The sequence below is a fragment of the Sceloporus undulatus genome, chromosome 1 (genome assembly GCF_019175285.1).
Source record: "Sceloporus undulatus isolate JIND9_A2432 ecotype Alabama chromosome 1, SceUnd_v1.1, whole genome shotgun sequence".
Taxonomy (NCBI): Eukaryota; Metazoa; Chordata; class Lepidosauria; order Squamata; family Phrynosomatidae; genus Sceloporus; species Sceloporus undulatus.
Window position 1 is genome coordinate 270404812 of NC_056522.1, and position 22754 is coordinate 270427565.

The following is a 22754-nucleotide window of genomic DNA, read 5'->3' on the forward strand; positions in this document are numbered from 1 at the left end:
GTTCCCCTTTTCATATTTACAATGAAGAAAGATCAAATGAAATTCTGCATTTCTACCAGCGTCTTTGTAGAAAAGAGGAAATAGGCTATAGAGTTTAGGACAGTCTATTCCTTTAAAGGTCCTTTCTAAAGATGCAATACAATCTCAGCAGAAAAGTTTTCTTGCCCTGAGCAGTTTCTTAAAGATTTTTGTTGATCATAAAAATAAATCCTGTCAAACAAAGACCATGCATGTCTATTAATCTATGTGTTCCTTAAGATGAGGGAAGTTTCCAAGTTTGTTTATTGATAAAAGTGATTAGCCATCACAATTCTATATAATTAAGGGAAAATACAATCAAATAAACTACAATAACAGTAATAAATTTCAAATAGAATACACTTAACAAACAAGTGATACAAGAATATACAAATGCAAAAATATAAAATCATTATTAATATAGATTAAATTAAAAGCCTCCTGGATCTGGTACCATGTATCTTCATTACCTCTGTATAATTCATATAAATGATTTTGATGCCTAGATCTTAACTTACTTGTAGTCAAGGCAAATTTTACAACCATAGTGGTAATACTGTATATACATTGTTGCCCACCAATAAGATAGAAATTTGCTCAAGGGGAAGTCAACTGGAAAGAGAGTGGGGAATATGATTAAGAAACCTTTGTCTAGAGGCCATATAGAGAGAGCATTGCAAAAGACAGTGGTGAATTCCCTCTACTAACGAGGGAAGAGGAAAGGATAATTAAACCAACAGAAGAAAGGGCACGATAGCTACTGTTGCCTTAAAACAGTGGTTCTCAACCTTCCTAATGCTGCGATCATTTAATACAGTTCCTCATGTTGTGGTGACCCCCAACCATAAAAAATTTTAAGGGTCGTTTAACTCCCAAAGGAGTTGCAACCCACAGGTTGAGAACCGCTGTCTTAAAACATGAACTACAGCACACTGGCTAAGAGACAGAGCTGAAAAATAAAATTAATCAGACAGAAGATATACAAATTAGTAGAGAAACCACTATTTATTTCAGTTTCAGTTCTTCATCATCCATGGGGATAATACCAAAGTATTTTACAGAGGTTTTGTAAGGATTAGAATAATTTTCCATAGTAAATATTTCTTCACAGTTCAACCTCATTCCTAACATCCGTTTAGCATTGCAGCCAACCATCTCTGGTGAAGGTTAATATTTTTAATTCATACAGCTGCCAATCTGAGCATGCCAACACTTCGCTCATTTCAATTCCATTTATGTTGGCTCTTAGCACCTCCAATAAGTTATAAGGAGAAAGGAACAGTCAAACAAAATGAGACCTAACGAATTACCCAGTCAGAACCTAACAATTTTAGTATAATATTATTTTGACCTCAAATATAAGTGAGTTCTTTATAATTAAAGCTTAGCATTACAAGGTTTTTTAAATGCCTCCAAACAAAAAAATCAAGGTGTTCACACACTGAGGCAATTTTAAAGATACATACGTTATCATCATCTTCTATAGCTTCACCAGTGAAATAGAGTACAGCACGGGGCACTATTCTTTCACGGAAGAAGTGCCCAACTTCAAAGTCTATAGCTAACGTACACTCTGAATCTTCATCCTAGTCAGTTAAGAGAACAACAGTATGGGAAACATTTGACATGATGGATAAGACATGAAATTAGTTTGTGAATTAGGCTATGGGTTTCTAACTCTACTGCATGTTTTAAAAGTGAATAACAGAACATCTTCCTGGTCCTCAAACATGAATGTGTCACCAGTATATCAGCAGCATACAACTTCTTTTAAAGCCAACCAAATCTTATTAAGCATTAGACATAAGATGTGAATATCAAATTTATGATATAACAGAATTTGCTGTATTTTCAACAATTACACTTAAATAACTTGTGGCCAATTCTGAAGAACAGGTAAAGAGATTAATTTATGTCATAGAACAGGGGAGAAAAACAGGCAATGAGAAATTACTAAGGTTTAAAAAACTTTCACATCACATATTAACATATGGTGCACCCATTAATTTTAGAGCATTTTCTTAGGCAAGTAATACTCAAGAGGTGGTTTTGCCAGTTCTTTCCTTTTGAATATAGTCTATAGCACCTAGTATTTGTTGACAGTCTCCCATCCAAGTACTTAGCTTCCAAGATGAGCTGAGATCTGGTGCTTTTAGGGTATTTAAATCCTCACTAGTATGAACAGAGGTGGCCAAATACCCAAAGCACATACAAAATAAATACCTAACATCTAAACTGAGTTCCGAGGGGAAGGGAGACAATATTAAGGAAGGCGAAAGGGATGGCGAAAATAGTCAAACTGACATAGAGGAAACAAGAAAAAAAGTGCAAGGACCCATCAGTGGGAGGCAAAAAAACTTGCACAGGCAGCAAGTAAAAGGGAACCATGGTCTGCGATGTCTCTACACTAATGCACAGAGCATGGGAAATAAGCAAGATGAACTCGAACTCCTAGTACAACAAAGTAAATATGATATAATAGGCATCACTGAAACCTGGTGGGATGAGTCTCATGATTGGAATGTGGAAATAGCGAGGTATAAGCTTTTTAAGAAAAATAGGTCAAACAAGAAAGGAGGAGGAATAGCACTATATGTCAGAGATATTTACACCAGTGAAGAGATCCAGGACATCAATCATGGAAGCCAGGTGGAGAGCATCTGGGTAAAAATTAAAGGGGAGGGAAAGAACAAGGATGTTACGGTGGGAGTCTACTACAGACCCCCAAGTCAGACTGAGGAATTGGATGATATATTTCTAGAACAGATGACCACACAGTCAGAAAAGAGAGATGTAGTAGTGATGGGCGACTTCAACTATCCTGATATTTGTTGGAAGTCAAACTCAGCAAAATCCTCAAGGCCTAGCAAATTCCTCACTTGTCTGGAAGACAATTTCATGGTCCAAAAGGTGGAAGAGGCAACAAGGGGGTCAGCTATTTTAGATCTGATCCTAACCAACAAGGATGACTTGGTTAATGGGGTGCAAGTGGTGGGATCATTAGGTGGAAGTGACCATGTTCTCCTGGAGTTTGTAATACAGTGGAAAGGAGAAGCCAAGCATAGTCAGACACGCATCCTAGACTTTAGGAGAGCGGATTTCAGTAAACTTAGAGAAGTACTGAGGGCGATTCCATGGTCAGAAATACTAAAAGATAAAGGAGTTCAGGACGGATGGGACTTTCTCAAAAGGGAGATACTGAAGGCACAATTTCAAACAGTTCCAGTGAGAAAGAAAAACGAGAGGTGTCTCAAGAAACCAGGATGGATGACTAAGGAACTTTCAACCGAGCTAAGTTTGAAACGGAACATGTATAAGAAATGGAAAAAGGGGGAAATCACAAAAAAGGAATTCAAAGAAATAGCAGGCATGTGTAGGGGTAAAGTCAGAAAAGCTAAAGCGCAGAATGAACTCAGGCTTGCCAGAGAGGTTAAGAACAATAAAAAGGGCTTTTTTGGATATGTCCGCAGCAAAAGGAAGAAGAAGGAAACGGTAGGGCCACTGCGTGGAGAAGATGGCAAGATGCTAACAGAAGACAGAGAAAAGGCAGAATTACTCAACACCTTCTTTGCCTCAGTCTTCTCAGAAAAGGCAAAGGGTGCTCAACCTGAGGATAATGGAGCACAGGACAGAATAGAGGAATTTCAGCTCAGAATAAGTAAAGAGATAGTAGAAGAATACCTTATTAATCTAAATGAATTTAAGTCTCCGGGACCAGATGAACTTCATCCAAGGGTATTAAAAGAACTGGCAAATGTAATATCAGAGCCATTGGCAATAATCTTTGAAAACTCCTGCAAAACAGGAGAGATCCCAGCAGACTGGCGGAGGGCAAACGTTGTCCCCATCTTCAAAAAGGGGAAAAAAGAGGATCCCAACAATTATCGTCCAGTTAGTCTGACATCAGTACTAGGAAAGATTCTGGAGCAGATCATTAAACAGAGAGTCTGTGAACATCTAGAACGCAATGCCATAATCACAAAAAGTCAGCATGGGTTTCAGAGAAACAAGTCATGCCAGACAAACCTAATCTCTTTCTTTGATAAAATTACCAGCTTGGTAGATGAAGGGAATGCTGTGGATATAGTATATCTTGATTTCAGTAAGGCCTTTGACAAAGTTCCCCATGACATTCTTGCAAACAAGCTTGTAAAATGTGGGCTAGACAAAGGAACTGTTAAATGGATCTGTAATTGGTTGACCAGCCGAACCCAAAGGGTGCTCAGAGGTGGCTCCTTTTCATCCTGGAGAAAAGTGACCAGTGGGGTCCCACAGGGCTCTGTCCTGGGCCCAGTGCTATTCAACATCTTTATCAATGACCTGGATGACAGAATTGGGAGCATACTTATCAAATTTGCAGATGATACCAATTTAGGGGGAATAGCTAATACCCCAGAGGACAGAATCAAGATTCAAAATGACCTGAATAGACTAGAAAGCTGGGCCAAAGCTAACAAAATGAAATTCAACACGGAGAAATGTAAGGTATTGCACTTAGGGCAGAAAAATAAAATGCACAGATATAGGATGGGTGACACCTGGCTGAATGAAACTACGTGTGAAAGGGATCTAGGAGTCCAAGTAGACCACAAGTTGAACATGAGTGAACAGTGTGATGCGGCAGCTAAAAAGGCCAATGCTATTTTAGGCTGCATCAATAGAAGTATAGTGTCTAGATCAAGAGAAGTAATAGTGCCACTGTATTCTGCTTTGGTCAGGCCCCACCTAGAATATTGTGTCCAGTTCTGGGCGCCACAATTCAGAAAGGACATTGAGAAACTGGAGCGTGTCCAAAGGAGGGCAACTAAAATGGTGAAAGGTCTGGAAACCATGCCCTATGAGGAACGACTTAGGGAGCTGGGGATGTTTAGCCTGGAGAAAAGAAGGTTAAGAGGTGATATGATCGCCCTGTTTAAATATTTGAAGGGATGTCATATTGAGGAGGGAGCAAGCTTGTTTTCTGCTGCTCCAGAGAACAGGACCCGGAACAATGGATGCAAGCTACAGGAAAAGAGATTCCACCTGAACATTAGGAGGAACTTCCTGACAGTAAGGGCTGTTCGACAGTGGAATGCACTCCCTCGGAGGGTGATAGAGTCTCCTTCCTTGGAGGTCTTTAAACAGAGGCTGGATGGCCATCTGTCAGGGATGCTTTGATTTGGATTTCCTGCATGGCAGGGGGTTGGACTGGATGGCCCTAGTGGTCTCTTCCAACTCTATGATTCTATGATCTATTAAAAACTGCACCTTCCTACACTTGTGGTAGGAAAGTATCTAGATGCTTATCATATTTCCTGAAAATTATTTATGTTATCAAACAATGAAACAGATGCACCATTATTGGAGAAGGGGTGTTTCTCTTTGGTTACTTGGACATCAAAGAATCTCCCTGAATGGAACAGCTAAGGTGGCGAACACTGTAGATGAACAAGCCCATAGTTTATTTTGAGAAATCTGTTGTCCCGGTTATTCACCACTCTTTGAAGTATGCTAGCTTTCTGATTAAAGGAATGGCCATAGGCATAAAAATACTGAAGTAAGACTTACCAGTGATTCTCCATCTCCTGAAACTACAAAGGAAGAAAGAAAGAACAAAATCAGTCTAAATAAACCATAACTCCCAACTCCTAACTGTCATCTTGGCCTCAGAGGGAGCCATCAGGCAGACCAGCAACATCGGGGACTGCCTGAAGGAAGAGGCCCCTCCCTCTTCAGCTGTCATCTCGGCCTCAGAGGGAGCCATCAGGTAGTTCCAGCAACATCGAGGACTGCCTGAAGGAAGAGGCCCCTCCCTCTTCAACTGTCATCTCGGCCTCAGAGGGAGCCATCAGGCAGACCCAGCAACATCGAGGACTGCCTGAAGGAAGAGGCCCCTCCCTTTCAACTGTCATCTCGGCCTCGAGGGAGCCATCAGGCAGACCCAGCAACATCGGGGACTGCCTAGAGCTGGTGGAGGACTACTTCTGCCGCTGCTCCCCCCCCATGTCACCTGGGAAGAAGCTCCCCAAACTCAGATGACTGTTGGGCCGCGGTGGTGGCTTTTTACCAGGGGGGAGGGGTCAGTGAGAGAGGGGTGTTTTTATGTATTCTTAATTGTTTTATTGATATTTGCTGTGAACCGCCCTGATCTATGGAATTATTATTATTATTTATTATTTTAGATGTTCAAATGAGAATAGCAACAGCAATAGTAAGTATATTTCTAAGTACTCCCTAAGTGGTTTATAATGGGTAAGCTAATTGCCCCCAACAAGCTGGATACTCATTTTAGTGACCTATGGAAGGATGCAAGGTCGAGTGGAACTTGGAGCCTTTGCGATCTAACTCATAATCTTGTGGCTTGCAGGACAGGCATTTAATCACTGTGCCACCAGGGATCCTTAAAGAAGCCGAACAAAGAAAAACCTCGAGCCTTCTGTGCATTTTAGTGCCAACGGAAAACCAAGACTCCATTTTCTAAGCCCTGCCTTTCATCTAGCGCCTTCTATTTGCCTTTCAGATCAACAGCTTAAGACCAAAACTGTCAGTGAGGAAAACTGTACAAATAGCACTTGCAAAACACACCTTCGATAAATGTTTCAATATTGAAGATGAAGTTCTGTGCTCATGTGAAAGGTCCAGGTCTACAGCATCAGGACAGCTAAGCACATTAAGCTTGCATTTATCCCAAATAGGAAATGGAAAACAACTCATTTAATAATGCTATTTAAAATATCATAAACTTAAAATAACATCACTATCATTGTGAGGTTCAGCTAGTGTTCTGCCAGGAACTGTAATAGAAGTTACTTCCTTCTCCCCTTCAGAAAAGAAGCACTATAGGATTCTCCAGTTCTCTAAGGTGGTGTGTGCCAGGCGCTGTGATGTGTAGGGGGGATTGCCTCTTCTCGTAGTTCTGCTGTATTCTGCCATTTCATTATTGGAAGTTCACCACTGAATCCCACAAACACAAGCTCTGAAAATGACAGGGCACCTTACAGCTCAGTTGATGCACAACTACTCAAAAGATCCCATATCCATTTAGAACATAAGATGGGAAAAGTTTAGTTTTCAGACTGCTTTTGGGCTCTTGACCCTACTTCTGAAATTCCCAAAGTCCCCCAAAAAATTTCCTCAAATTGTGATGCAACAATTTATACACCACAAAAAAGTAAGTGTTTAGTGCACTGTTAGGAAGTTGGAACTAACCCCTCATCGCCACATGGTTATCCCTGATTTAGAAGGTGGCCTAATGCCCATAGCACATTTACTAACTATTATTTCAAGCTTATAGCAGATCTTGGAAGCGAGTATTACCACTGAAATAATCTAGAATAGTTTGAGGTTTTTAATTTAAAAACAATTAAACAAATTTAAAAACTCAGGTGAATACTGATTGCCATTAATATCAAACAAAGAACAGTGTGAAATTTTAAACGTGCAACACGATAAATGCACAGTGAAGGTAATATGGTGACAATGGTATATTTCAGTTTCCTTAATGAAGCAAGACAAAAACCAAGATCCCTTAGTGCTGAATCTTCATCAGACACTCTAATAAGAGTGAACTTGGGTGGCTGAGTGCTTAATCAAACACAGTGAAATGGGAATTAAACATTATAGAATGACTTCCACATACCCAGCCTCCAGAGAATGAAAATACTTTTGTAAATGAAGAAAGGCACACATATCTGTGAGCTCTGGCTACCACAGAACATTTACACAGTTCAAAATACAGTAACTTATCCTATTTTATGGAGAAGAACAGGTTGTACAGCTGTAATTGTAGTTTGAGCGGTCATCTGTGAAATTGTACAAATGGGTTATCTATGCCTGTGCAGTGCATAGTTTTGAACCTTCTAGAGCTATTGCATAAACCTTTTGGCAATAGCCCCACCCACCCTCTGGATGCCTTACCAGTGCAGTTCTCAGCTAAATCATCAGTTCTACAGACACTGTATCAGCAGCATCCAAGGATCAAAAGAGAGGCAGGAAATGATAAGAATGGGCAGGGTTGTGAGTTCACAGAATTCGACTGAAGAATTAGTTATAGGTATGCAGCCTGTCCTCCTTCATAGACTTTGTGACTCATACAAATGGGAGACTAGCAAGGTAGTAACCACTGAGTGTCATGCTGGACAGGAAAATAACACTGCTCTCCCAAAGACAAGGTCCCCCCTGGGCCTTGCATCAATCCTGTAATGGGAGATGAAAAAGGCTATGACAGCATAGCCACTCTGCACAAGGACACACCCCTCAAAAAAACAGACAATGTAGCCATGGTTCTTGTGGAATGTTTTCAAACACAGAATGGTAGATTCCCTCCTGGCCAGTTCATAAACTAGGTGGATTGTGGAAACCATCCACTTTGAGAAATGTTGTATGGAAACTGGCAGTCTGAACCTTTTGGAGTAGCATACAACCTGTCACAAACTTGAAGAAACCTGCAGTCCTATTAGCATAAAAGGCTAGAGCATGTCTAACATCCAGGCATTGACGAGTCTGTTCCAACTCTGAAGTAGAATTCTGCATTAAAGCAGAAAAGACCATGTTTTGATTGTTTTGGAAGAACACCACCTTAGGTAAGAAAATGTTCAGTGTGAGGACGACTCTGTCTTGATGAAAATATAGATAAGGTTGGTTCACTTGGAGAGTGTATAGCTCTCCCCCTAAGCTTGCAGATGAAATGATTAACAAAAAGGCAGTCTTCCAGGTAAGTAACATTTAAGAGAAGAGAGAAGGAATTCCACTACCTGTTGAATCCATGCCTGAACTGGAAAGATCTCTCAAAGTGAAATGAAGGACAGGAATTCCTTCCATTTATATGCACAGGACCAATGAGTGGAAGGCCTATACATTGCAGCAATGACATTCCACATGGCAGCAGGAATAGAAGCTAGGGAAACATCCTTGAGGAAGTTAATCTGAAAGTATCCCAGGTCTGAGTGCTTCACTTGCCCGTCATGAATCATGAGGAGGTCTGGAAGGTATGGCAGTTTGAGATGACTGCCCTGAGAGAGGCGCAGAAGTGGAGTGAACCACGGTTGCTGAGGCCATCATAGTATGATCAAGATGCATCTCGTCTTGTTTCGCTATCACCCTGTTGATGAGTGTACACAATGGGACCACTCCAATGAAGCAGGAAAACCTTGCCATGCAACCTGCCCTGATTAACTCCTGGAGCAAAATACCCTCCGCTGGCTGTTCTCGGGGAGATGAACAAATCCACTTCTGGAGTGCCCCACCTTGGGAGGACAAGCTTCTGCCAAGGTGTTCTCTCCCCTGAAAGATGGATTGCTGAGATGGAGATACCTCTGTTGATATTCCAGTCCCAAAGTCACAGTGTGAAGCAAAGCAGGGTGCTAGACTGTGTTTTGCCCTACTTGTTCAGGTAATATGTTACCATGGTATTGCTAGTAATTACCTGAACCATTTCACCCCAAAGTAGCATCTCGCTCAAAATGCTTTCTCCATGGGCAACATCTTGAGTGCGTTAATATGAAGTGCACTTTCCTTGTTGAGTCTACTGCACCTTTATCAAAAGTTCTTCTGTGTGGCCTCTTCCATGGAGGCATCCACTGTGACTGCTATTTCAGGTTGGAGAGGAAAGAATAAATGTTGTTGGGATTGAGTAACCATGCTAGAATCAATGAATATCTCTCAGTGTAGTGAGATGAAGATAAGGAGCATCTGTCAAGGGGTCAAGCCAAGACAGGAACCAGGCCTGTAAGGGACACATCCTGAGCTTTGCTAATAGTGTCACTGTCACTGCTGAAACCATGAACGCAAAGAGCACTTGAATGGTCTTTCCTGCTATCCTGCAATTGCTTTGAGACAAGAAGACAGCTCTGAGAAGATGCTGGTACTGCTTGTCTGGGAGGCAAGGCCGCAGACACTTGAGAATCTAGAATAGCCCTGATCAATTTCACTGTCTAGGATGTTTCCAAATTAGATTTTTTCAAATTGACAATAAGGCCCAGCATGTTAAGGAGGCAGTGTGTGCAATTGGTAACATAGAGGAGTTTGCCTTTGTTTGCACAAAAAAGAGCCAGTCGACAATGTAACTGAATAGACCAACCCTTTGTTAATACAGTAGAGCCAAGCTGCTACTACTGCCACGCACTATGTGAAGAACCAAGGGGCAGTGGACAGTCTAAAAGCAAGGACATGAAAATGATGGGCCCTTCTTTGCACAGCAAAACGAAGGAAGCACATGTGCAAAAGGTGAACTGCAATACCAAAATACACGTCCTTCAATTCCAATGTTGAAAGCCAATCTTCTCCTTGTAAAGAAGAAGGATGGAACCAAGTGCAACAGTTCTTAAGTGTCTGGGTTAAATGTAGAAACTGGCATCCCAAAAGTCAAAAAATCAGACAAAGGTAGTCATCATTTTTACACACAATGAAGTAGCAAGAGAAGATTTTCCGTAGGACTGATGGTATAGGGACCAGTTTAATAGGAGGAGAGTATGGACTTGCTCAATGATAATGTCAGAGGGGGGCAGTGATGTGAATTACTCCTGAAGGGGGATAACTCCCAAACTCTTATTGCACACCCCCTCTGCACAATGTCAAGAATCCAAGTGACTGATGTTACAGCAGCCCAAGACTGGTGGTAATGGGAAAGGGTGTTGTTGAAGAGAGGAGAGCTGGTGGGATTAAAGGTATCTGCAAAGTAAAAAATGCTGCTTGCCTTGTTTCTGAGATATTTTCCGATAGGATTGGAGCCAATACTTTAGTCCTACAGGAGGCGGCATATGGGAAAATCTGGGAGCGAGAACAACACAAACTTGTGGGACTGAATGACATTTACAGAGTAGAAGACAGTGATGGAAAGCTGAACATACAGGCTGTGTTATACATCTTCAACATCTCTTCCACCTTATCATCCAGCTCCACACTGAACAGCGCCTCTTCACTGAATGGCAGGTCCTCTACTGTTGTTTGTGCCCAGTGTGATAATCCTGATGCCCACAATCATGCATGTCTACGCAAAACAACTGCCTGCTAGAGTTTTTGCATTGCAGCCAGCCACATGAAGAGTGGAGGTTATCTGCTGAGCTGCTAGCACATGGGCCTTGGACAGGAGCCACAGTGAAATGTCTGTCTTCTTCTAGGAGCTTGGCAAAGAAAGGTATCATGTGTTCCCCAAGATTGAGCTGGTATGCTCCCATACTAGCCTTGTAATTCGTGATCCCTAAATAGGGATGAAGTAGAATAAAGCTTCTTTGCCATTAAGTCCAGCTTTTTGCCCTCCTTATCAGAAGGGGTGGCATGCTTTTTCTGCGTTGATTTAGACTGAGCCGCTTCAACTATGATGAAGTTTGGCTTTGAGTAGTGTGGTGCAAAAGCCAGTCTGAATCAGAGTCCAACACACAATACAGTTCCTTGGTTTTCTCTGATGTGGGTTGCATCATGGAAGGAGTAGACGAAGTCCTGTCAGCTACTTTGAGAAACAAAGGAAGCACCAGAATGGATACTGGTGTTGAAACCATGCTCTAAATACTCTTATAAACTGGGTCAGCAGGCTCTGCCTCAGGCTGTTTAATCTCTAGTTCCAGGGCAGGTGCCATCATCTGTTCTGTAGAACATCTGTTCCTTAAGGAGAGGAATGTGTCACATCTACTGAAAGCTGAACCACTGGGGTGGCTGTAGGACCTTACCAGAAGCATACAGAAGTGCAGAAGATGAAGTCTTTGGGGAAGACCCAACATGTTTCAATCTTTTCTTTTTCTTATACAATCTCTTTTCAGTCCTCCATTCAGTGGTCAAAGCAGCTGCCACAAAGTCAAGAAAACAGTACAGTGTCAAAGGCATATCTGAGTGTCAGTTTTGACAGTTCTGGTGTGTGGCCTTTATAAATCAAAACAGGCATCAGAGTCTTGCAAAAAGAATTTATCGACCATGCAGACTGCTGAACCCCAGACACTCAGAGCCAATAGAGATCAAGGTGAAGGGTTCTGGAAACCGTGTCAGATGGTTTTACCTGAGGCCATCAGAGCTTGCTCATGGACAAGCAATTTTTAGTGCCTGTGGGGTGAACAGCCTGGAATGAATACAAGACCCCATGCTGTGACATTCACTGAAGCACAAGAAGCAATGTGAACACTGTGCCTACCGGGAATTTTTGCTCTGTGCAAGGCACATTTTTTTAAAAAGAATCTGATGAAGCAACAATAGGCCACTGTAAGGAAAACCGCTATGCTGAAATGTTAGCCACATAATCCAAAATCAAACCTAAAGACAGAATTCAGAACACAGCAGTGGTATACAGTCCAGCCCTTGTATCTGTGGATTTGCTATCCCCCAGATTTGAGCATTCATGGATGGCAAGCCCATGGGGGGGGGGGGGGGGACAGGGGGGAGGACGAGGAGGAGGATGAGCGGAGGCAGTGGCCACAGAGGGGGGTAAGAGGAGGAGGAGAAAGGAGGAGGAGGTGGGAAAAAGCAGGAAGAAAGAAAAAGAGGAGGAAGAGCAGAGACGGGGTGAAGAGGAGGAGGAGGAAGGAAAAGGGAGAAGGAGGAAGAGCCATGGTAGCGGCAATGGGAGGAGGAGGAGGTAATCCCTGCCACCTGCTGTGGTGAAAGTGGCAAGGCTGGCTCCAGGGAGGCGGGGGGCAAAGTGCCCAATGTAATCAGTATTGGCAAATTTGGTATTTGCAGGGGGATCTGGAACGGATCCCCTGCAGATACCAAGGGCCCACTGTACTGAGAAAGGAAGCAAAAATAGCTCCAATACTCAACAAGATATTCAGAAGACAAATAACAAGCCAAATCATTATCCCAGGAAGCAAAGTCAAGAAAACCTCCCCACATCAAGATAGAAACCAAACAGAAATAGCTCAGCACGGTTCCTTTGATGCTGCTAATGCAGCAGAGAAAAAGGAATTGAAAGTTTAGGCAAGAACTGCACTAGTAAGGTGATCAGAGGGTGGGTGGGTCTACTGCCAAAAAGCTTATATAATAGCTCTAGAAGGTTCCAAATGATGCACTGTGCAGGTGCAGATAATCGATTTGTGTGAGTCATAGACCATGAAGAAACTTTCCTTCTCATACTATATCCCTGATATATAGCAGGCAAGAACTTAGGTCAGAAGCTTGCAGAAAGTCATATACAGTACACCTGCGTCATTCTTCTCCCTTTGTGTTGCTGTATTGTATTGGATGTAATTGGTGCTTTGGTTTTTAACTGTTTTAACTGTGATTGAATGATGGATATTTTATTGCTGTACTGTATGGTTTAATGTGGGGGGGATTTCTTTCTATTGGATTTTGTAGTTTCAGTATGTTTTTATTACTGTTGTAAACCGCTGTGATCATGGGAATAGCGGTACAGTATACAAATAAAGATTCATTATATGTGGGCACGATATATGTGGCTTTCAGCGTATGCCAGAAGGGGTAATGGCAAGTGTGTCCGTGGCACATTCACCATGTGAGCCCCATTATTTTTAATGGGGCTCGAGCATACGCAGAATTCCTCTTACGTGTGGGGCAGGGGTGGAATGGATCCCCCGTGTAAGAGGAAGGCCCGCTGTACTAAGTCCTCTTCCAACTACACAATAGGAAAGGGGTGGTTCCAGGGGATTGAGAAAGAAAAATGATGTCTTCTGTGAGCCCCAAAAGCACTTATTCCAGGTTGTCTAGAGCCCTGAATAGAACACTCCTATTAAAGGGGTAGAAAGAGTGACCATTACTTCTGTGTTTAGTCTTCCAATTTTTTTTGTGGCTGGCTTGCAAGAACTTAGGCACTCAGTACCAAACAGGAACACAATTCAGCTACTTCTCCTATTTTTATATGAAAAGGCTTGTTAAAATATACAAGAGTGTAACTAGTAAGGGCAGACTAAACTGAAACATGCTTACCTTTTATTGGACTGAAGAAGTTGAAAAAGGAGTCATTGGGTACTTGTTTAGTAATTGTTCTGACTGTGCCTCGCCCCTTGTGTTTCTGTTTCTTCTTTATTGTTTTAACTGTAACATTTTTTCCTTTCTTCCAGTCAATAGTACATCTGGAGATAAAGTATGCCAGTGACATTGAAAAGTGAAAAGCCATGAAGAACAGTTAGTAGCTTTTCAGACTAAAGGTAATTTCCCATGAGGATAATGGTTGCTTCCTACAGCAGTTATGCTAGCTACATCCAACCAAGCATAAGGAAAAGCTGAGTGATAGCCTTGATGCACAGAAAGAGCCATTAAGAAAAAGCAGAGGTCAATGTTCCAGTGTTAAAAAAAAATAGATCTGTAACCAAATTGGAAGGAAAACAGAAGTGACAACAAGAGATATACAAGCCATCTGTAACCAAATGGGAAGGAAAAAGAAAGTGACAATAGGAGAAATTCATTTCATCAATAGCATTCTAAACACAGTACTGGCAAATGGGGGGGGGGGGGTGATATTCTTCACAGGCACCAACCAACAGCTGCCTGCAAAGCCAAGAAAATAATTACCAAAGCAAAAGTGAAATGATTTTTTTTCTAAATGTTCGCAACAATGCTGCTACCTGGATTGTGCCATTTAGCTGGTATACTTGCAACTTATGAATCATCTCTGGATAACCACAGCATATGAAAGTGTTCTTAGAGTAAAGTCATTTGAACAATATATTTAATTTTTTATTAAGCCAATTTTTTCATGAGTATATATAATCAGACACTGTCACATCATTAGAATAACATTTCTTTTTTATTATTTAAAAACAGTACTACAAAATATTTCCTAAAATTTGAAGCCTATCTAATTTTTACAGCTCCAGAAGCACTAGCTTGTGGCAAAATGTCTCACTTCGAGAGGGAGGGTGTTCAGCACATTTTAAGGAGCCTTAATCAAATAAGTACAAGTGTACTACAGTGCAATGCAAATAACTTTAAATGAAGTTGATAGATCTGGGAAGGAAATTCTAAGAATTAAAACTAGTACAGTGCACCCACGCCATATACTGGCATGCCATAGGCAGGGGTGCCATACGCAACTTTCATTTTACGCAGAAGTTGCACTGTAATAAAAAGATTGGTGTGTATGCCCATGGCGCGCGCGCCACACCACATGCACAAGCCCCAATGGGGCTCGAGCATATGTGTTTTTTGCCTTCCGCCGGGGGGGGGGGGGTCTAGACTGGATCCCCCGTGTAAGGGAAGAGCCCACTATATTGAATATTATTTGATACTTTTGTGGCCCCCTGTCTACAGATGCAATATCACAACATCTTCAAAGCTAAGAAACAAGAGGTGGTTGAAGTGAAGCTGTAACCCATCTGAAAAGTGTTACCCATTCAACTATGTGTAACTCTTTAGCACAGTTCATACTGGCTCTTCAGCACAATACTAATGTCTAGATATTTGCAGCACACATATATTCACCTTGTTCTGTGGGTTTAATATTATGAATATATATATATATATATATATATATATATATATATATATATTTACAATACTATTTTAACATTTGGAATAGAAAATTTAAAAATATTTTTAAATGTTTCCTTACCCTTCACAGTCAACAATTTCAGGGCCTTCAAATGAAAAAGGATCTGACTTATCTGGCTCTGATTTCATCTTGTAAGTTTTTGTCAGAAGCGAATTAGTAAAGTAGTCATTGGGCTCAAAGTGGAACTCTAATGTGAAAGACTAAAAGAGGTACATTATTACATCATCACCATTTTCAAGTACATAGAAAGAAAATAATTATTTGTTAATAGTGTGGAGTATCTGGATTGTGACATCTTCTTTATAACATTAAATCTAAGATCTGTCTGGACATGACTACTGTACATTGTTCTACTAAACCATAAAAACTATATCACAAAAAAACTTACAAAATTTGAATTTAGAGTTTGAAAATATTTGTGAGTTACCTGTTTATTGTTTTTGTTTTTACTTAGCTTATGCTATGGCTAGTCATTGTACCTAATCCTGTGTTTTGTTTTTATTTGTTTTCTTAACAAAGCCATGGATAGCCTGAATACACTGTTAGGACTAGGTCAATGCTGTTGAATTACTACAGTCAACTTAGAACTAAAAGGTGGGATATAAATATAATACTTCATATAAATATTGCTATAAACACCATGGATGAAAACACATGTGAATGCTGTTCAATTAAAATAAAATGCAAAAATCTAGACTTTTTAAAAATGCTTATAATGTGTGAAGCATCAGTAGCAAACAGGTGATGCTATTGTTGTAACTAAGCTATATAAGGACGTCCCCTCTCAACAACATTATATAAGGACCTTCCCCTCTTAAGAGGCAAAGTTGAGAAAAATCATTCCTACCAACTGAATACATTAAAATAAAACAGTGGCACCTCCACACCCAAGGCATTAATGCCTATTATGCCACATATTATAGCAAAAAATTAAACAATACTAACCATTGGCTGTCCTGGCTCAGAAAATTTCACTTTGATATCTTGCAGGTGTTTCAAAATTGGCTCATCATATTCCTAAACATAAATTAGAGTTATTAATAAAACAAAAGACATGCCTTGCATTTCATAAATATCACACTCAGCACAAGTGATTGAGCTTAAGTACGCCATCATTATTTACAAATTTAATTTCCTACGCTTCCGTATTAAGTGAATATGAGAATTTTAAGAATTGCTAGCAAAATGTCTACTAGAGCTATACCCTGTACACAGACCCACCCCTTTTAAGTGTCATACACAATCCTTGCCCATGGGCTGAGCCAGAGAAGGCACACAGAAATAATAAAGGGACAGAAACTGACCACTCAAAAAAAAAAAAAAACATACACACAAACCTGTTGGTAAGGCACAACTGTATTTTAAAATGTCAAGACATAAGCACCAATCCTCAACTCTGGGGGATCAGTGGTATTGCACAATTTCCTTAAAATATGATAGCAGGTCCCACAAAACAATAAATTGTCCATTCACGAAATGGCTGATATATGGGCAGTGACAGTTACATATCACTCGTTCCACAAAATGAAAATTGTTGGCACTGAAACAAAAATAACTCCAAGATCCTAAGTTCTTGGAGTTCCAAAACACAAAACTGTATTTTTAAAATTCTACTCACTTTAGAGAAGGCAAACTGATGAAGCTAACAAACAAGCGCAACTTAGCCTGGACACTCAGCACAAAGTCTGTGTTCCAAACACCAAACTATATACTGAGTCCCACAAAAAGCAACAAAATACCTATTTTACAAAAATCAAACAAAGGAAAGTGGTGATGTTGAAAGAAACTCAGATAGACCACATAGCCACATCATCCCCCCCTCAAAATGATATAACACATAAAGTTATACCAGTACAACATGCAGACACACACGATAAACCCAACAGGACCTGTGTATGCTTCAAAATGAAGTGTTTGACTGCAGCCAGCCATCATTTTTATTTTCTAAGAATTACAGGTAATAAATCCTACCATGTAAGAAACCTGGGCACTCGCCTCTGTCCATCAGCATGGAGGACCTTGGAAGAAACATTCTGCTGGTGGCACCTCCCTCTTCCTTCCCCAAGATCAAAAATATTAATGTAGAAAAGTCTGACTAGTCTTAACATTGAAATGAAGCCTTCAAGAGGTAATAACCAGAAAACTGGAAAAAACAAGGTCGTGGACCTCTGCTCTGCTTACCTGCCATCTCTCAGAGGTCCAACCACTGGGGTGTAAAAAATATATTGCCCTTTCACTCAGAGATACAACCCTGACATAGTGCCACAAACACCCTGAAGGATCTTGCAACCAAACATTTGTCTCAAAGTAAGCCAACACAGTGATTCTCTAATGCCCAGTAAAAAAGACAGAAGAAAACGGGGAGCTAAAAATGTGGATTCCCTCACACATAGCCCTCTGTTGGAAAGATGGCATCAGCCCTCCCATCATCATCAGATTCCTCTCCAAAGCAGAGATGTTTAGGCCAGAAGCCAGACTTTGCTTCCCTGCTCCCTTTCAGTTGGGTAATAATGGCATACAACACTTCCAGGCATTTCTAGAGCCACTAGCTAGGAATAGGGAATGGATTAATGGCTTGGATATTGCAAGGATTACCATGGTTGGCTAAGGGAAGTGGGAACCAGATTTTTCATGGAAAAGAGACTTTCCTATCCCCACAGAGGGAATCAACTGCTTGACCTATACAACATCTTGTTCATATTTCTACATATAACACAGGAAACAATGTATAGCTTCACAATCTGAATTCTCCAGATCTTGCTGGACAACCCTATCAGACACAAAAGCATTACAGTCAGCCCTCCACATCCACAGATTTTTTTTATCCATGGATTCAAGCACCTACAGCTTCAAAATATTTTAAAAACATAAAGATTCCAAAAAGCAAATCTTTTTCCTATTTATATAAGAAACACAATTTTACTATGCCATTATATATAATCCCCTATGCTATTTAACATTTACATGAAGCCGCTGGGAGAGATCATCTAGAGACATGGGCGCAGTGTTATCAGTAAGCTGATGACACCCAGATTCATTTCTCTATGTCTCCGACTGTTGCAGTGACTGGGGATGGCATCTCTCCTCTGGATGCCTGCCTAAGGTCAGTAATGGGCTGGATGAGGGGAAAAAAACTCAGGTTGAATTCAGAGAAAACGGAAGTACTAGCGATAGGTCCCTCAGATCCTGGGAAGGAAATCAGTCACCCTGTCATGGACAGGGTCACACTTCCCCTAAAAGATGAAGTTCGTAGTTTGGGAGTACTCCTGGACTCTTCGCTACAATTGTCATCTCAAGTAGATGCAACAGCCAGGAGTGCTTGGTACCAACTCCGGTTGATACGCCAACTGCATCCCTAACTGGACCAAGGGGACCTTGAAGCAGTGGTACATGTACTGGTAATCTCTCGTCTTGATTTCTGTAATGCGCTCTACATGGGGCTACCCTTGTACCAAGTTCGGAAGTTTCAACTGGTACAAAATGCAGCAGACAGATTAGTCACTGGTTCTTCGAAATTTGACCATATAACATCTATTTTGAAAGATCTTCATTGGCTACCAATCAGCTTCCAAGCACAATACAAGGTGTTATTACCTATAAAGCCCTATATGGCTCAGGCCCGAGTTTCCTATAGAGTCCGCTCTGCACTCTTAGAACTTCTGGGAAAAATGTGTTGAAGGTGGATTCAACTAGATTGGTTTCAACCTCTCAAAGAATTTTTACTTTGGTGGCTCCTAAACTATGGAATAACCTTCCGGAAGAGATCCGTCTTATTACCTCCTTGGAGGCTTTCAAGAGGGCAGTTAAGACGGATCTCTTCCAGCAAGCCTACCCACCCAATCTCTTCTAAGGTCTTCACCCTGCTCTTCTATTTAGGATGATGTATTGTTTTTAAACTGTTTTTAACTATGAATATTATATGTTTTATTGTTGTATACTGTTATTGTTGCTCGATTGTAATCCCACCTCGATCCATCTGGGAGAGGCAGGAAAATACAAATAAAATTTTTATTATTTATTATTATTATAATGGGACTTGAGCTTTCACAGAATTTGGTATCCACGGGGGGACCTAAAACCCAACACCAGTAGATACCAAGGGCCCACTGTATAATAATTATCCTTGGGAATCAAACAGAAACTAAGATGAAGCACAATATTGCTTTGTGCTACCTATCAAATTAATGATCATTGATAAGGCAGTCTTAAAAGACAAAAGGCTTGAAAGGGTATCTGGTTGTGGCTTGAAAGAAAGCTTCCAGATGGGGAACTCTGTGCTCAACCAAGAAAATTCTGGCTACCTTAAGAAATAATTTTTTTTATAAGTGAAGGCAGAAGTGAGACCTCTCTTTTTCCTGTAATTAGGATGGCAACTTGCTCCAGGCAGGGTGCTAGGAGCATTTTGGATTTAACCTCCCAGTCCTTCCCATTCTGGAGAAATTTCAGAACAGTGGAAAATGAAGAACTCAAGGCCTCTGGCTTTAACATAACATAACAGTGAAGAGAGTACTGTTAAGTTCACTATCTTAAGAATTGAGATAGGAGAGTGTTCCATGTATGCTCTTTTAGCCTACGTGCTGAGTTGCAACAGGACTTGCCTGAACAAGCTGGGAATCTCACTTCCCAACAGATGAAGCAGGACGGAAGCCACGTTAAAGGCCAATACATTGTTCTTTTTAAACCACTGTGTATAAAAACAAAAATTAACTTACAACTACCATTTTACCTGAGCCTTGACAGCATGGCGACAGTCTCGGGTGAGTAGGGATGATGTAAGATCTTGCTTTTTAAAGGGGAAAGACAAGTAAAATATGGACAGTGTTTGACAAGTCCATGAATTAAGAGGACTTTAAATGTTTGCATCCAGGAAAATGCAACTAGGAGAACAGAGTTCACTCCTTAGTCATTAAAGCCAATTAGAATGGATGAGTCACAGCTAAGTGTTCAGAAAACACTTATCTGTCTTGTTGAAGATGGAGTATGAGATTTAAAAATAAATCTAAGATACTTGGAGTGATGTGCTGTTCCCTACACCAGTCAACAGGCCTTGCCAGTGGCAAGGACTAATTTATTCTATTTGATGAAGAGTCATGGCAGAGTGAAGCTTAAGTGACCCTGTGACCTAGGTTGATGAAACAAAGTGTGTTAGAGAACTATCAGCCACAATCTGTAAACTAGTAAAGTATCTTTTCCAAAACACAATTTTTGTGGATATTCATTCAATTATGGGAGAACTGTTCAAAATTCTGTTCAAAATAGTGTAAATACTGGTCATTATACAAGAGAGCCTTATTTAATCTGTCCAACTATGGCTAGTCAAACTTTTTACAAAGTGAAATAAACAATCCTTCCCTGTCATTTGCTTCACCATCACAATGCAAAGTTGTCTATGAACCTGAGGCTTAATTTAGTTATCACAGCTAGTAGACGCAACCTTCACTAATTTGTCCAAACCCTTTAAAAGCCACCAAGGTAACGGCAATGAGCACATTTTATTGCCATCCAAATATTATTACAGAATAGGGCAAATAGGGCAAACCTATTTTAATTTCTTTTACCTGGACATGGGGTAGCACTAGGCCAAGGACCTGTGGAATAGCAAATGCCTACAATTTAGTTGCAAAAACCTGACCTATGGATACCACTTATTCCTACTACAATTTCACACTTTTCTTCTGCAATTTGCTTTTTTTCTGCACAGCAAAAGGGAAGAGAAAAGACAGCTATGAACTGGTACTGATAAATCTTGGCACTCTAGAACTAGGGATGAGAAAACATACAACCCAGTAAGACTGGGTGACACTTTCTATCTTTTTCCTTTCTTCAGACTGATCTGAAAGCAAAGAATCATCCAAGCCTAAGACCAAGCAGCAAAAACATCCGCTCACCAATTTGACCATGTTTCTCCTTTATTATTATCCCTTCACTGGCTCCCCTTTCCCTTCCGTTATTGACCTTTAAAGCCCTGCATGGGCTGGCTCCTCTTTATCTATCTGAACTTTTCTCTGTACATTCCCACTTGTACCCTCCGTTCTAGTAGTCAAGGTCTGTTGTCCCAGCCTAGGATCTCCACTGCCCCATCCCGGATTCGTCCCTTCTCACTTGCTGCCCCTCACTCCTGGAACCTTCTTCCCCCACGAACAAAGGTCATCACTTCTTTGACCGCCTTTAAATCTGAGTTGAAGAATATCCTGTTTAGGGAAGCATTCCCAGGCACTGTGTGATTATCTGATTGTTGATTGGATAGTTGATGTTTTTAATTGTTGCTTGCTTATTTTAACCAATTCTATTATATATTATTACCTATTGTTTTACACGCATTTTGTAGATTGTACGCCATTGGCAGGTTTTATTTTTATTGATTTGATCATTTGCATGTACAGTGCTGTGTACATTTACAGCGCTTTAGAAATAAACTATAAAACAACAACAACAAAAAGGATAGACAAATATCTCCAACAGAAACAGGAGAAAAATGTGCCCTGGTTAAATCTTTCTTCAAAATACAATGGGCCCTTGGTATCCACTGGGGTATGATTCCAGAACCCCTCTGGATATCAAAATCTGTGGATGCTCAAGTTTCACTAAATACAATAAGATGGTGTCCCTTATATAAAATGGCAAAATCAAGGTTTGCTTTTTGGAATTTATTTATTTTTTTAATATTTTCAAGCCATGGATGCTTGTGGATATAGAGGGCCAACTGTAACTGTATCTTAGCAGACAAAACGAAATCTGATGCCTTAACCATTGGGAGTTACCAAATAGAGAATGGAATATCACTAAATTGCCAACACAGAAAACAAAGTGCTTTACTTGTAACTACATGTTATCATTAATTGTAACACTCACTTCTATTCAAGTTATATTATCTAACCTGTGAGGCATTGCATAAAAGAAGGGTTTAATGGGTTACCTGTACTAATTCGCTCAGCATATCTACATTTCTAAATATTGTGAACCAAAAATCTGGTATTCCTTTGGGACTGGACTCTTCAGCTGCTCCTGCTTCTTTGTCTTCTATTACTACTTTATTTTTCAGGTCTCCCTAGAAACAGAAGATAGATTAATTTATATTACATCTAAAGTTTGGGACAAAACCTTTTAAAATAAATTCCAGTTTGTTCCAGGGTTGTTTTTCAAATAGATAGTTTCCATGTGAACAAGAACCTCTTGTTGTTTTCCATAACAGGTGGTTTAGTTACTTTTCTCTTCATGCATTTAATCCAACTGCATGACACAAGACTTGAAGTCTGGAGAGAAGCTAAAGCAAAGTTGGATTGCAAATAAATCTGGCTTTCTGAACAAGCATAAAAGGGGTAGCGTG

At 40.5% G+C, this 22754-nt stretch overlaps 1 protein-coding gene across 3 annotated transcripts in view; it reads right to left on the reverse strand.

Annotated features, from left to right (window-relative positions):
- The window catches only part of NAP1L4 (nucleosome assembly protein 1 like 4), a 55717-nt gene that overhangs the window by 18517 nt on the left and 14446 nt on the right, over positions 1-22754 (reverse strand). For 2 of the 3 annotated variants that reach the window (XM_042447042.1, XM_042447043.1), the window contains exons 7-13: positions 22344-22475; positions 16373-16444; positions 15488-15627; positions 13864-14009; positions 11661-11774; positions 5566-5588; positions 1485-1604 (exon numbers count right to left, since the gene is read on the reverse strand). In XM_042447042.1, the coding sequence (XP_042302976.1) occupies positions 1485-1604; positions 5566-5588; positions 11661-11774; positions 13864-14009; positions 15488-15627; positions 16373-16444; positions 22344-22475 (747 nt within the window). The remainder of the gene's footprint in view (positions 1-1484; positions 1605-5565; positions 5589-11660; positions 11775-13863; positions 14010-15487; positions 15628-16372; positions 16445-22343; positions 22476-22754) is intronic. The other variant, XM_042447044.1, reaches the window with a different exon arrangement.